The sequence below is a fragment of the Etheostoma spectabile genome, chromosome 3 (assembly GCF_008692095.1).
Source record: "Etheostoma spectabile isolate EspeVRDwgs_2016 chromosome 3, UIUC_Espe_1.0, whole genome shotgun sequence".
In the NCBI taxonomy this organism is placed as follows: Eukaryota; Metazoa; Chordata; class Actinopteri; order Perciformes; family Percidae; genus Etheostoma; species Etheostoma spectabile.
Window position 1 is genome coordinate 10177470 of NC_045735.1, and position 16781 is coordinate 10194250.

The following is a 16781-nucleotide window of genomic DNA, read 5'->3' on the forward strand; positions in this document are numbered from 1 at the left end:
TCTCTCTCTCTCTCTCTCTCTCTCTCTCTCTCTCTCTCTCTCTCTCTTGCATTTGGTTAAATCCAAAGTGTATTACACTCATCCTCATCACCTGCGTTTAGAGCTGCTTACACCTTACAATCTGATAACCAGACGGGTTAAGTTAAATACTCTTGAATGGAAAAATGGAGCTTGTCATTAAAGCCCTGCCATTATGAGCAGGTGGCGAAAATGATCAGTCAGAAAATCAAACCTTTGGTGATTTACTGTCTATGGATGGAGTTGTTTTGTAATTTGAACATGGCACAAGCATATGGCTGATGAGTGCAAACGTCTAAGCCCTTCCTTTGAAACGGCGCCCTTTGAAAATCACACAAAAGATCAGTAGTTTTCTGCTGAGCTATAAACTATCTCAATAGGCTGTCTTATGTGGTGTGCCTATTTTCTTCTCCTTTTAGCTAGTTAGTTTAATTAGGCAACGCATGTTGCCAATGCATAAGAGGCTTGAGCTAAATAGTATGTTAAGATTCTGAAGTTTAGCAGTTCAACAATGGCTTAACACCACCTAAGAAATGGTGTTAAGACAGCTGTTTTCACTGTCTGCAGAAAAAGGCAGACATCCTGGAACTTTATAAAGTTCCATGATTGACACATGCATGACGTTCACATGAACAAAAGTGGTAATACAAGAAAATATACTATAGTTGACATTGCTGGTACAACACTACATTGTAATTACAGCTCATTTCACAAAAGAGAAGGTAGAGATCCTTATTGCAACATTTATGGTAAAGGCAGAATGTCTGAGTTGGCTGTAATGGCCATGGCTGAGCCACTGACGTTGTGATTTAACCTGGTACTTTGGCAGTGGCGAGCCTCTCCTCCAAATCAAGGCTAAGTAGCGGATTCATCAGTGCCCTGTCGAGATAAAACACTTGCCCGGCGGTGACACGGCGATGAGGCCCTTATTGGGACAAATACATCTCCCACTGGTGTCAGCTCTCATTCACCGGTCTGAGCGCAGGCTGAAAGAAAGACAAATGTTTTGATTAGGGGTCTCTTTCAATGTCACAGCAGCCAGTGAAGAAAAATGAGATGAGGCTGTCTCCAAGGAAAGCAAAGAGTTGAAGACGAGAGGAAAATGGATGTCTCCACTGTCTGGAGGGTGGCAAATGAGGATTTTATGAGTCAGAGAAAGCTCAGGGAGAACATCTATTTTAATGAGGCCGCATTCCTTTCTTTCCGGAAGACCATTCCAATTTTTGCTTGCTGATTGTTAAATTTCCTAATGTAATAAATAAAATATTACAGAAAAGTAACCATGACACTGCTTATGTTAGTTATTCTTAACGTGGCAGAGGTTTATGGCTACATAACAGTTAGAAGATTGTTTCCAGGCCAAGAAAACGTTTCCGAAAATATGCTATTTAGTTAGGAATATGCACTGTGACTTACTATCAATGACACGGTGCTTATCTCCCCAGCCTTAGAGTGTTATTGTCATTATTATCACAGAATAAGATTGTGAGTGAAGCCACACAAGTCTGTGTTGATATATGTCTTCGCAGATAATTATAAGATCATTAATCACTGGAAGTGGATAATTATAAATCTATCTCAACTGAAGAAATGTGAGCATTAACTGCTGTGTCCCTTGAGAAATGGTAGGAGCAGGGGTCTCATCATTCTTTCTGTTTTATTCTTTCCCCTCTAATCCATTAAAGCAAACAGGAAATTGGACATTTTTGAATTAATAAAGCCATGTATAAGGGGAATTTATGTTCGAAAAAAAGTGATATCACAATTTCTTCCACTTCTATCTGTCTGTCTATCTTTGTATCTGCAAAAGCAATTCAAACATGTGAATCAGTTGCAGGAAACTAATGGAGGCTATATTTCTTTCCAGATCTCACTCATTGTACCTTGGTACATCTTGCCATCGACAATGCAGACATCTTTTGTTGCTAAATGTTTTCTCATAAAAAACAAAATTCTGTGTGTTTATACACAGTTTTTGTTGTATAGAGTGAAGAGTTAAGAGAGACCTTGACAGACATGACAAAAAAAAACATCACTTTGCCATCACTGTGTGCTGTGAGAACCTGGACAAAATAGTATATTTAAGGGTGACTTATTTATGGAGACTCCTTCCCCACAGTTCACCTTTGTTATAGGTTTGCCTTCTATAATATGTATATTTTTTTTCATTTTATGAAAGAAATGTAGCCTCAATATATGCATCACAAAATGTACCAGTGCATTTTATTTACAATAACGTTGTGAAAACGAGGAAAAACCAAAATGTTCTTTAACAAATACCTAAGAGATATTATTCAAACATGTGAAATATGGGTTTTTATCCCAAATCTGAACACCTTGCATGTTAGAAATTTCTTTGATTTATTAAATTGTTTGTATGAATTGGACACATTCCCAACACACAGATATATCCCTTTCGGCTTTTTTTCCCCAAGAGCTTTGATCTATCTCTTGATTTGATCTTACTCAAAGAGAACCTGCTCCAAGTCTTGAAAGTCAAGGTACACTTTTATCTTGTCAGCCCTACACAATATGAGTTATGGCTGGACAAAAGGCAGCTTAATGTGGCTTTCTGTGCCTGTGACATATCATGTAATAGAAAAATGGGACTCTCCCTCAAAATATATGAAATGCCCTTTTGGACTAAGGCCCTCTTCACACCACATCCATCAAATCAACCACCTGAGTCTGTTTGAAATGCTCATCATTCCTTAATGAACATGATCAATCCCAATGTAAGCTCATGTTGAACACCCTTTAAGATCCCTCTCCTGCACAAACATATTCCCTTTGCAAATCAAGTGACTTCTTACACTCAGTAAACACTCAAGTGTTGATGTGTCAGCAGAGAAACAATAGCACGGCTGGCCTTGAGCTCTGAAAACAAACAAATACCCCAGTGGCACAGCGCTCTGAAGAGGCAGGAGGCGATGAATTGGTAAAAGTTGACAAAGAAAGGATGTGATGATGGAGTAGAGAAACAGAAGGGACCCTTCCTATTCAATCAGGGCCCATCTAAAGTCCCAAACTTCTTCTCTTCTCCATCTCATTTGCATCTCTTTTATGTCCCTGCTTTCCATTATGCAAAAGTGTACGCTAAAATAAAGTAGTCCGGTTTGCAAAGCGAGGCGCTTCATTTCCCTACACTTTTTTTTAATCAATACCAGCCAGCGGAGGAGGGTTATATGGCATTCAGTCGCATTTATGCTAACTAGAATATTTCAGCCGTTCTCTTTGAACTGTAGTTACCTTGGAAACCAGCCCACAGAAGTTGCTGCTTTATAACAGTAATTACAATCAGTGGTCAGACTAAGTCTTGTGTATCCAGAACAAAGCTCAGATACATCTAGTAAGTGGATTACTTTGTGTGTTTGATTTCACACTACTCAGACTGTTTAGAAGCTGACAACCTTAAAGACCATTATATTCCAGCATGCTCTCTTTTTATCCATGATAAATGTGTATTGTTTATTGATCCCCAGTGGGGAAATTACAATTTATAGGAGATGTTAAAACAAATTTTCTTGAGGGTGAGAATCCATTATATGGCTCATAATGTCTTGATGACCTTTGGACCCCTGGTATTTCAACTGCCAGAAAAGATGCAGCCTAGATTCAATAGTCTGTTTGGGGCCCTTGAAACCCCAGCTACTGATGTCCATGGAATTCCAATTTTTCTGGTCGTGTAGCATATTATAAAGCCTTCAAGGCCTTCCCTCTGTTGCCATTTGTAATTTTTAGAAGTCATCATCAGAGGCGGTCCGTCTTGATTATGTCTTGGCAACTGTCATGCTCCACTAATGCACAGTGTGAGAGAGGGCATAAATACAACGTCTTCTAGCAGCACTGATGTTTATCATCCCTGCTTCATGAATTTTAATTTCCACAGACAAATCTTTATAATAATGGCAGCCGTCGCACCATAGATAGGCTCGGCGTATTATCAGTCTGCATACAACTGTGTTTGTTTCACAAGTGGACAGGCAGGAAAAAGGATTTGAACATTCTGATGAGGAAGACAGATTGATAGAAATGCACGCCTCCTCTTATGGGCTTGACAGAGCTTTATAAAATATTTATTATTGTAATGAAGTAACCTATGTAACGAAAGCCTACAGTCGGTGCTCTGAGAAAAAGGGGGCCAAAACATTTGCAACAAACGGTTTAAAAAATGTCAAAATCCAGAATTTGACAGAAAAAAAAAACATTGTTACAGTGAATACTCATGTATCACCTTGAGCAAAGCGTAAATGTGGGAAATATTTCAGGCATTATCTTTGTTCTTCCTCTCTCTGAAGGTACACTTTTTTTTTTACAATGGTCTTATGTAATTTCCTCTTTTTAGAACTCACTAAAGGCAATTTATGTCAAAATGCCTTGAGTTCATGCAAAGGTGTTGTACCTAAACCATTTCCTGTGTTACTTTTGGATGTAGACTTTCTCTCTTAGTAACTACATGCTGTATTGTTCATGGAGTTTTACAGATTTATTTCAACAAGGTGAGCTAAACTATTTATTTTCAGGCACATTAACCTGCAAAGTTGGTTCCTGTATGCCCTCAGATTTTACACATTAGTGTTACTGCACAATCTCACCGAGAAACACTGCATTCATCCAGGCTGTCTTTTCCTTAGGCAGTACATCAGATGAAATCAATAAGAAAGTCCTCATCATTTCACTCATTTAAGTCTAATGCAAAAAAAATGTCTTGTCACAAGCCAAAGATGTCAACATTGATCCTTTTTTTTTTAAGTATTTTTTTTAAAGCTACAGTCTCACCCTCATTTAAAAAGCTACAGACTACAAAATGGCACATACTAAGGAAAGCTCATTGTGGACTGGCTCTAGTGGCTGTAATTCTGCACCAAGGCTGAATTTTGGGAAAGAGACTTCAGATACAGTATTAGGAGACCACTAAGGTCTATATAAAAGAGACTTCCGATACAGTATTAGGGGACCTCTAAGGTCTATATAAAAGAAACTTCAGATAGAGTATTAGGGGACCACTAAGGTCTATATAAAAGCATCCAAAGAGCACCATGTCATGGGACCTTTAATATTTTTTAATATTTTCATTAATTTTGTATGTCTAGTTAATAGGCATCAATTACAGCTCATCAGAACTATTGGGTGACCCATTTCTTCTCAATTAATATTGTAAATAAATTAGATTATAAAACATAGTTGATCAAAGTGTGACTTTCAGTGGCCATGATTTGTAATTAGTTGCTTTAACATCTCTGAAAGTATGGTCGCTTCCTTTTCAAAATTTGATGGAGTCATATAACCACAGGCGAGATAGAAGTCATTCTTTTGTGGTTGCTATGGATTGATGAATGTCACAGCAGCATGCTTCACTGACAGTGTCAAATTAATGATCATGCTGCAGATAATTAAAGTGACCAAACCATGGCCTTGAGACCTATGGTGAGAAGGAGAGAATGCATGCTGGAGTTGTGGGTGTATCACTAATCAGTGTCTGTTGATGAAGGACAAAAACGTCTGCTGCTGATTCAGAGGAGTAGGAGGTCTGGTGGAGAGATAGATTGGCTGTGCATTGCAACAGGCAACTTTCAGTTGCAGTTTAGATGAGTAATGCTAATTGCAGGGCATTTAACTACAGGCCAAAAAAGAAACAGGTGGGGTCCTTTTAGAAGTGTTAAGTAATCATTTACAAAGCTTTGGAAAGGGTAGGTAAAAGAAAGTCTGTTCATGTGCTTGGAAAATGTACTTTTTTGGTTCCTTTGGGTTCATCTGCTCTTTGTGGTTTAATCAAATGGACCAGTAGGGGCCCCTGCATGGCAAGTGCATGATATTTTTTATGTGACGATCATTGCAATAGGATCTATAAGAATTTTTTTAATGTATTCTCTAAATTCATACCTTTATCAAAAGTAACAAGGCAAGGCAACCCTACCAGTGGGTTAGAGGAAGATAAAAATAAACCTCTCCCCCTCAGTTCCCCCCACCTGTTTCTCTTTCTACTGCTTCCACTTACATACCACTGGAAACTTCCAGTGGCATTGTCATTAAAAAGAAACTGTGGTCTTTGGCTACCAAACTACAATACATATGACCAACTCACCTACTCCTCCGTATTCTGAAACCCCCCTGTGCATCTAAATTGCTGGTATAAAATACCCGGGCCAGAGGGGTAATAGTTTTTCATAATGATCCTGGGCTAAGCTTTGGTGCTGTGTGGCCACATGCCGAACAGACAGCATGCTGATTATTTCTCTGAAGTGGGCTGGATGTGTGTCCGTAACGGTAATTTCCAGGCCTGATTGGCAAAGAGCGATGAAATTGGGGGCAGTTAGCACTGAGGGGAAAATAGTGCTGTAGTGTGTGGAAATGCAGCAGCCGTCCAATGGTAAACAAATTATCTGAAGTGAAATGACAACATTAGGCAATGCAAAGTGCCATCCACATTATGAATATAGCTCTGTGCAGTCTTTAACTACCTGCTTTTTTCCATTTGAAACAACTGGGCAGTCCTTATCAAAGATTGAGCTGGCCTCACCTTTCTAAATGCAGGGCATGCAATTACACCCAGCATGAATCATAATCTAGGATTTGATGCACATAAATATATAATGTAAGAGTTAATGCAAACATGTTTGCAAGGGGTTTCACCACCCTAATTTGCTTTTATATATACAGAAATGTGTATATATACATTTTGAAAATATGTTTTTTTATTTTTTGTGTGCATTTGGAAATCGATCATTATAGACAAGCATTGAGCGCTGTTCCTTGTAATAACCTGATCTTTGTTGACAGATTTAATTCATGGCGATTGTTATGTAATATCTGCACAGCCAGAGGTTGTCTGTTAAGAGTTTGTGCAGCATAACCCCATGCGGACAAATCTACTATATGCAACTTTTTTTCCTTACAGATGTGGCCTGCAGTTGCATTAGGAGCGCTGTTGAAAAGCTGTTGCTCTCCATATGATAACTGGACCTTATGCTAAGATACCATCTAAGTTGTGAAGTGTGTGATTATATAAGGAAAGGTGACTGTTAGCTAATGGGTGGATTTGCTCCTATGAAAGATTTGAGCAAAAGCACCATGCCCAATTTAGCAAATCCAAAGTGCTGAAGTAAAACATTTCTCCCTTATTGTCACTAATCTTCCCAGACAATAGATGAAAACAAACTAAGAGGTTCACTTGTGTTATTATTTGAAGTTCTATTCATAGTACAGGTTTGGCTGTTGCTGAGTGAGAAAACCCACAGAGCTGCTGTCTCTAGTGACCGACAAAAGTTGTCTGTTTCTGTTCTTTGTGCCCACACGTTTACAGAACCGAACCCCTGAAGTCAAGGCTCATTTGTCTCACAGTAAATTGGCATGTTTTTCATTTTTTATTCATGTTGTTTGTGACTAAGCTCTTTAGTAAACCCTGTTAGGATGCTTAATAAAGCATTATTAATGTGGTTCTTCAACTCTGCGGGCAACTGAGCACAATTACCCTCCACCCCTCATATTAATGTCAGTGAAGGAGTCTAAAGTGAGATATATATAACTTTAGTATTGATTCTAGTGGCCGCTTTGGAAAAAAATGGTAGTGTTTTACCACAACTATTGTCGTAAAGGTCTTTTCTTTACGGTGCTGTATTTTCCACTGTATATTACTGAGTTAGCATTAGCGGGAGGTCATATAGTCACAATGAATGTTTTGCTTAACATACAGATGCATCTTTACATACATGTTGCATACAGTAACTTAGCCTACTTTGGATGCATTGTGAGCTAAACCGGGTATCACTGACACTGTGTGTTCATTTTATGAATAAAATAGACATATTACATACCTGAAGTCCAATTAGGGGTTGGTTCTGAATCACTTACAATCCCTTAATTGTCTCCATAGCCCAACCGAGTGGGACTCACGTTATCGTTATCGTTGTCTTTCTCTTTCCTTTTCCTTTTTTTATCTTTAAGTTGTCCTTTGTTTAATTTCCTTCTATCCTGTGTTGGGCCTGCCCCAGTATCAGCCATAACTACAGCAGATAACTTCTAAAATGACATTAGAATACAATTAGGCCTATATAAATAAATCCCCTGCTTTTATTTGGCTTTGCTGGCATACAGACATACATACACAGGCTTTTAAGGTCTTAAAAAAAAATCTGTGACCGATCAGAATGGGTTACTGCAGCACAGTCTACCGGGAAAAATCGAACCTGGGCAGCATTCTATTCCCTGTTAGTCTCGTTTGCTGTTACAGGTCATTTAAAACCATCGTATGAAAAATGACAGAGCTTTAGAAAACATTCAGAAGTTACATACACTGTAGTCATTTTAATTGTGGATATTTGTTATGAAACTATTTTCCATTTAGTGGGGAGACAGGGTTTTTCTTCCCTCTGTTGCATATCATGCCCGGCAGAGAACAAAGAAGGGCACATGCCTTGATTGGGGCAAAGCTTTTTGCTAACGCTGTGTTGCCCAGTGAAGGATAAATGTGGCAGGTCACAGGTGTGACAAGGATTTATTCCGTACAGAAGGGATGGATGAATGAATGTAGCCACCTTGATGTAAGCCCCAGCCTCCTCAAACACATCACCTCATTTATTTACTGCTGTGTCCCTATGAAGACTCAGCCAGGCTTTAAATTGAATGAAGGAAGTCACTATTTAACTGCTCCAAGTGACAAGTACAAGTTGGTATCAGTTAAGTGTTTTGATTCTTAATATCACTGGTGTATTTTAATAGCCCTTCTGGGACATCAGTCTTCAAATTGCAACAGTACAAACTTATAGGAAAATACAGATCATATAGAGGTAGGCCGACGTCCGTCTTGATTTTGATTGGCTGGTGGGGGTTGTTGTTGTTGTTGAATGCACTTCATGCTTATGTCATGCATGTTTTGTTTCTATGCTATGTAGCAATCTTGCTACTTGCTACGTTTTGTCTGCTTTGGTCTGAGGGTCTCTGAGCTTGCTATTCCACCAACACTGGTGGTGCGCTCCAGGGGGGTTGTGCCGCTGCTACCATGTCTGGAGCTCTCCATGTCCCGCTGGAGATCAGATCAGATCAGATCAGGTCGAGGTCGGCTGCGAAGCTTTCAAGCAATGTTTCCACGCTGGCCGAGCCCAATGTGGGCTGTGTGCGTCTCTGGATCATGTTATGAACCACAGACAAGACAAGACAGCAATATTTTTTTTTCTGGCCATTGTTGATGAAAGAAGAAGAAGAAAGATGGCAAAAGAAACATTGTTGATACATGGAGCCCCTCCTCCTCTCCAGAGTGTCTCACTACTAATACAAATAAAGATAAATGATCTTGCTATCAAACTCAAACATTTGCTTTGCATTTGGGTTGAATTCTGTCTGTCTAAGTCTTCAATATGTGTCAAAATCACAAAACACGGGATTCTGCAATTCCCATAATGCAACTTATTAGTGTCATGTGGAAAACCTATTACATCATCAGGGTTTTTTATTAAGACTTTCAAAAGCTCCCTTTAGATCCACAGAAGACTGACTAAAGACTGACTAAACTGAACTTGCTTTGCAAAATAAATGCAGTGCCCCTTTAAGTCATGCAGCTCAAGTTAAAGTGAAGCTAGAAGTAATGGCTCACATGTAAGGTATTTGTCTGTTACGTATGTAAAAGATGTGTAAGCATAGTTAATTAATATTTTGGAGGAGGCTGTTTGAGAAATGTCTTTACAATAGTTTCAGGGCAAAATATGGCACCGAATTTGCATGAACTCCTACTGCATGTAATAAAGCGCTAAAATCTGATCCTGTGCAGACGCATCATCAAATCTATGTATATCTTATCTATGTATATCTTTCAAGCTGAAACTGCGCTGCTCTGTCTGGAGAAAATGTTCAACAGCATGATGGGTAACCTAAAAAAGAATCTCCAATCAATTTTTTCTTGATAACACATGAGGCGAGTTGTCCAGAGAATGGGGACAGGAGTGAGGACATAGACAGCTTGTTGGAAGTATGCAGGCATGTGTGCTGCCAACAGAGACATCCCTCCAATGTTAAATTGATTATAGCACAGGCTGAACTGTTTGATAATATCTGTCATGACTGAGCAGATACAAGATTCCCTGGCGTTTACATTGTTTTTCCCGAACATGCCAAGAGATCTGTCGAGAAGCTGTTTATATATTAGCGTGCTTCATCTGTGTTGAATGTGTAGCAGAGTACAGCCGAGATAAACTCCTCACGTGGGTTGACAGTCGGGTCTGTTGAGGTTTGAAGGGCAATACATATGGTGAGATAAAGTCTCACTTAGCCAGCATCAACTAATACACATGCACACTTACAAAGGGCCTGGTTAGCCAGGGAGAAGCTGTTAAGTCTCCAGATGATGAAAAGCCCAGTGTGCTTTCCGGCACAGCACATCATATATTTTTTCTGATGTGGGTTTAGTAATAGATATATATTAAAATGAGGCAGGATTGTGTCTTTCTGTCTATGTGTAGATGTGACAGTGTGCACAGGAAAGAGAGCACATGAATCAATGCAAAAACTTCTGCTTGCATCTCTAACAAGCTATCCATCACATGGAAATCAGTTCAAGGTTGAAAAATGACTTGTTGGGATTCTAATGGCATTTTCCAACTAAATTAAAATCAGTTTCTTGTATGACAACAATCTTTTCTCTGATGAGGTTTGAAATAGAAGAACAAAGCTGTTCAGTTTCCTTGTCTGCAATAGGATAAGCAATGTCCTTTGAATAAAAAAAGCCTGCAAAGATGATTGCAATGTGATACAAATATGTTGTAAGATGAAAACACGCTGTCTTTGCTCTGCTTATAATTGTAATTCACTACATGTTATTCTTCTATCAGCTTTTTATTTGCATATGGCTGAGTTGAAAAAAATGTGTGTGTGAGAGCCCATTTCAGTGTAATAGAACTACATGCACTTTTTTGTATGTGTGCCTGTAATTTTGCAGCTGCACATATCAAGGAGATTGAAAAAGTTGTTCAAGAAAAAGGCAGACATTCAGATCTAAGTAATCGAACTTAGAAGTTTAAAAATAAGAAAAAGCTGCTAACTAAAACTGTTTCAGTAAAGTGTGAGAGAGAAAGTGACACTTTTAAACCTTTGCTTCAGTTTGTGCTCCCAAATCAGACTGTGTCTGTATGAATACATGGCAGTGTGTATGAGTGTGAGGGCTTTAGTTGATAGGCAGCCTGCCAGTGTTTCTAACTACACATCAGTACCACTTTGTACCCTCCACTCTGATCCACAACACTACCCCCCCACCCTCTCCACCGCCACCGTACCCCTCCCGATTAACACACCCTCTGCCTCTAATGGAGTTCACTGCACACCACTTTCTGCCTGAACAGAAAGAAGAGGAGTGCATCTAATAGCAGTTGCACAGTTGGAATACATGGGTGTGAGCTCGAGTTAATGTATGCCACTAGAGCAGTGTTGGCAGACAAGATCATGTTATCTGCTGTGGTGTGTAAGAGCTCAGCCCATCTGTACGGGGACATCTTTCATAATTTAACCAATCTGAACTGTGACTACTGTCTCTTCACCTGTGCTTCAGTCCTGGTGCTGCACTGACACCTCTGATGCCTGTACAGTATCTTGTCTCCATATCATGAATAGTAAAAGAATATGCCACATTTGTAAATCACCCTTTAGGGCCCTTCAACTTAACTTTGACAAGGGGTTTGAGTGAAATTGGTGGAAATGGGCATATGGTGCACTTCACTTCATTTCCCCTTCATTTAGCACTTGAAACGTTAAAAGTAGGTGTTTGTAAAGCCACACTTATTCCCCTCTTTAATCTTGAATTTCTTATCCCTCTTTTCCTGATTATATTAGAATGATGTAATGATTTAAATGGGTAAGACCAAACCTTTCCCTTCTTCTTTTGTTCTAAAGGGGTGGAGGCCATGTTTGCCCAACAGCCACAGGATCTGGTTGTGGTGGCAGGCCAGCTTGTGACGTTACCATGCACTATCCCCGGTTACCATGGCGTTGTCTTATGGATCAAAGATGGCCTGGCCCTGGGAGTTGGCAGAGACCTCGCTGGTAAGTAACAGCATTTACCCCCTTGAGTGTGTCAATCTCGATTTTTCCACCACCCTCAGTTTCCTCTATTAATTACACTCTCTAATATAACTGTCATATTCAAATAGCCGCTTTTTGTCATCTAAAGCCCCCACATGTCAACATCCTACCCTTTCCCAGATAGATCACTCCACAGACAGATAAGAGGCCTCATAATATTGTATTACATAAGAAGTTATACATTGCAAGTGTTATGTGAAACACAAATAAGTCTATCACTCAATATTACCAAACAGAATCAAAAATGTCTGTCTGTGTAAGATGCAGACCTAAATCTCTTATACTTTTTGTTTGGCAGAGAAGCACAAAAATCTGAATAAAAATCAATGTGAAATCAATATGAGCACTGGTCTTTCACTGGTGCTTCAGACTGCTAAATGGCTTTTTGAAGAGTATCTGGCATCCTCTAATTACACCGCACCTCATGTATAATTGCCCTAATTGTTTCATTTGGAGTAAAAGTGACTACTATTTAGAAGCTTGTTATTCCACCAATCGAGGTTTTATGTATATTCATGACCTTGATGAATTTCAAGGAAGCACATTACTCCTCTACATAAACATTTACAACCTTTGAAGCACTTAGCTTTTGAATGAGAAAATCCATAAAAGCGCAGTATGCACACATCTTTTACTGAAATGATAATTTAATTCTTCCGAAAAAAGAAATCCATTTGAATCTGTACATAGAACTCTATACACAATAGGATGCGTTATTCTATAAGGGCATGGTCTTTCTTTTAGAACATTATAATTTGACTCGCATGCCACCCCTGTGTGACCACTGATGAAGCTAGAGTAATTGCAATTCGAGGCAAGGTGACAAAATATCTAACTGCTACCATTTTTTTTAAAACACAAAAGTCTCTTTGGGAACGATTTAATCAATATTTCACATGAGATTGGGGCTCTTCTCCCCTCTGACCTTTAACAAACGGAGGCTCTGTCGCCTGTGTGGTCAGTAATTAAACCTCAGTGGCTGACAGAGCCCCAGTAAAGCCATCCTATTCCCTCTTCGTGTTCTTATCAGGCCCAGGGGAGACTGAGAGGTTGCAGTAATCAACGGTCCTGCAGTCTTCAAGTCTCCTTTGAAGGAAGAGGAGGCAGACATGGAGAGAGCACTTATGATTGCTAGAGATACAATGAGAGAGAGGAATGAAGAGAGAGCGCAATTGTATTTAGTTTCAAATTGAAGAAGAGTAGAGTTTGTTTTATCGTCATCTATTTTTATCGATTTAACAAGACAAGAAAATAAGATGAAATCTCATTTTCACAATGTTTAAAGCCAGAGAAAGGAACAGAACAGAGAAAAGGCAGAAAACGCTGGGACACCACACCAAAAAGTGAATAAACTACAGTAGATCAACCAGAAACGAAATTGCCTTCTTCTGCTTTGGTTAAATAATCAGGGCCAAGATGTAGAGTTGGAGTGATCTTTCTCTCTTAAACCGTTGAAAAAAAGTGTTTTGTATGAGGCGGAATAGCTGCCTGCCTGGAAAAAATGGGTTGCTAAAATCAACACTATAATACATACACGGGGTAGAGTGCCTTCTATTGAGACAGATGACACTTCTTCCAAATAAAGAGCTCCACAGCTGTCCTTTTTATCACTTCTGCCTACATAAACAAGCAATGCATGCAGCAGTAAAAGAGTGACGGTACATCCACTGCAAGATGTACACAATGAAAGGAAAGTGGCAGCTGTATACATAAAAAGTGTGACGAATCAAATGTTGCATGGAGCATTTCAATAATATAGGTCTGCTCTGCAATTTATGGAAAGAAGCTGCGTCGGCGACTGTGTTCTCCGCCTGGGACCTGTTTCCATTCACAGGAGCAGTGATTAAACCGAGAGAACTCTTTCACCATTCAGCACAAGAAATCACGGCACAAAAGCCAATGATTCCTATCTGTCCCTGAATTTCCTATTCATTCCTATTTGTGTCACATGTTTCCACTCTAATTAAAGAAAAGCAAAGTAGCCCCACAACCGCTCAGAACATACCAATCAATGTCATGAATATGCATGACAGAGAAAGTATCTGCTATATGCATGATGATGGTAACAGACAAAGCAGCTATAAGTGAATTCTCCTGTGCATACAGTAAAGACGTGGAAAAGGAAGTGTTTATATACATCATGCCATGCACTTGTGGGATAAAGGCAAATGAGCTCTAGAGAGGAGAAGCTGACAGTGAGCAGACCTTTAGCAGCAAGCATGTGTCACTCTCGCCTCTCATGAGAGCAAATTGAACACCAGTCACCTGTTCACAGCTGCAGCTAACCTGTTTCTATCCACCGGTGGTTACACTGTGAAACATGTTCTAGGTGATGCTATAAATCACGAGGCCACGCCTCATGTGTCTGTATACTTTAATGCACACACACACATGCACCATTGATCCAGCCTCAAGAAAAATCCATTCCCCTCTGATGGATTCATTACTTCTTAATGGACCTATTTTACATTGTTTGCTTTGGGTAACACATTGTGTGTTAGAAATTTGCTGAGATCTAAGATCAATGGCCCTTTATCGGTACGCATTACGTGTGCAGAGGTGATCAGTCTTCATGTCTGCCAATGTAATTTTAGTCATATTGACAAAATGCATGGTCAAGGTGCTTATAAGGTAACAAAAACACATTACTGTATGTTTCCATTGTTTTAAAATTAGATTATAATATTCTTGTCATTACTATCCACCACAAATGCAAATTGCTTTTCCTTTTGGATCCAGCTAATCTACAGAGATGAAACTGGGACAGAGCCATATCCTCACACAGCAAAATTATTCTTAATTGGCCAGAGGCACAGATGAGGTAATTGGCCAGATCATCTGTTTGTGGAACATAAATGGACATGGCTTACGCCCTGCAACAATTAGATCAAGCAACACCAAAGTGCATTTGAAGTATATTCTGTTTCTGGGGGTAGGTACAATCACTCACTCACTAGGTAGAGGTGGAGTCAACTCAAGGTCACATCATTCAGAATGGGCAATAATCATTACCCTTGTGATCCGTAATGGCATTATTGCTTTGAATCTCATCAATGAACATAAAATTGAAGCAAAATGGTTCTCTGGGTGACCCTTTGCATATAATGGTGTGTCCTCTATTTTGGGCATTATTCTGAGTGGGAATAAGCAGAAAGCTCTTTTTCAGTTGGTTATTCATGTTATTAATGGAAGCTTTTAGTTTTAATAAGGTCTCTATTAACACTGTGAAAACCTGTGTTACTGAAACCTTGCTACCACACAGTGTGGGAGAAATTGTAGCATGTACTATAAAATACAAAGAAAGGAAGCATTTTATCACCTGTATGACTAGTCAACCCATCCTCACTCCTGATCTCATCAAATACAGCAGCAGTGACTAGTGTCCTGTTCGTAAGTTGCGTAATGTAACGTACGTACGTATGTAAGTACTTATTTTAATCCAAACCAAAATATTTTCGGAAATCTAACTAACTAGGCTAGTTCTGTTGCCTAAACCTAAACCCAATCCTTGACATTGAAAAATAAAGCCAAAGGGGTACAGAGAGCATTAAAAAGGTTACTCCAGGGGTCCTGACCAAGTGTTCGTATGGGATGCGTTTGGTTAGTGTGTTTAGCTAGTTTTGCACAAATCATTCACTGGTGCAGCTTCCACCTTTGCTCATTTTTTAGTTTTTTTGGCTTGCCAATCATTTTGCCTTCCACTGTTTATCTTCTCCCCAGTTTTAATGTTGATGTTAAGGCGTTCTTTTGTCCTTTGTGCTCCCACTGTATAGACCCTTAAGATGAAAGGCTACACGTAGGAGGATTAAATGCAGAGTGGCTTAATCGGCTGTAATGCACCCCACCAGCATAAAATGAGGCCCACTTCATGCTCTATTAAAGGCAACTGGATTCAATGAAGCAAAAGTCTTTAATTAGACTTACATCCGGGCATACAATGCGTTTCTGCAGTAGACAAATTCAAGGGTTAACAGTAACAGCTGTTATAAGCCTGCCCAGTCTGTAATGTTCCTTTTGGCCGCTAAAACGTATAACCAGCCTGTAAAACCTTTACAGTGAAAGACTGGAGTGTTTGAAGATCTCTGAAGTGAACATGAGTCAATGGCTAGCTGTTACTGGAAAATCAATATTTTTTCTCCCCAACATTTGTTGGCAATGACCCAACAGTTGGATGGGTACTGACAGACTTTCTGGAAAAGTTTTTGCTTGTTCTGCTGCACAATTCTCCAATCCTATCCACTAGTTTTATCATTGATCTATTAGTTAGGGACCACTGGAGGAAAAAGCAATTCTTAGCTGGAAATTTGTAACAAATTTTTGAAGTGCATTTTTTATGAACAGCCACTTTAATTTTATTCCACATACTGTATAACCAATAATTATAAAGATTGAGTGAGAGAAAAAGAAAAGGGATCTTTAGAGACAAACAACTCTAAAAGCACGAGAAATACCCCATAAAGCTCCTCAGTCAAACACATTTCTGCTTATTTGCCCCGGTGGAGAGATGCACTCCACAACACACTCTCAATGCATAATTTGATAATAGTTAGGGGGATAACCATCTTGCTTGACTTGTGTAAAATACCCAGGTCTCTTGGATATTGCTCTGCTTTCTTGCATTATTAAACTATAAATCATTTCACAGAGTAATGCTGAAACAATTCAAACTTTAGCTTTTCCTGTTTACGGCTACAGTAAAA

The 16781-nt window shown here is 39.3% G+C and overlaps 1 protein-coding gene across 12 annotated transcripts in view; it reads left to right on the forward strand.

Moving 5' to 3' along the window:
- The window catches only part of kirrel3b (kirre like nephrin family adhesion molecule 3b), a 164527-nt gene that overhangs the window by 83005 nt on the left and 64741 nt on the right, over positions 1-16781 (forward strand). For all 12 annotated transcript variants that reach the window (XM_032509643.1, XM_032509644.1, XM_032509651.1 and 9 more), the window contains exon 2: positions 11893-12042. In XM_032509643.1, the coding sequence (XP_032365534.1) occupies positions 11893-12042 (150 nt within the window). The remainder of the gene's footprint in view (positions 1-11892; positions 12043-16781) is intronic.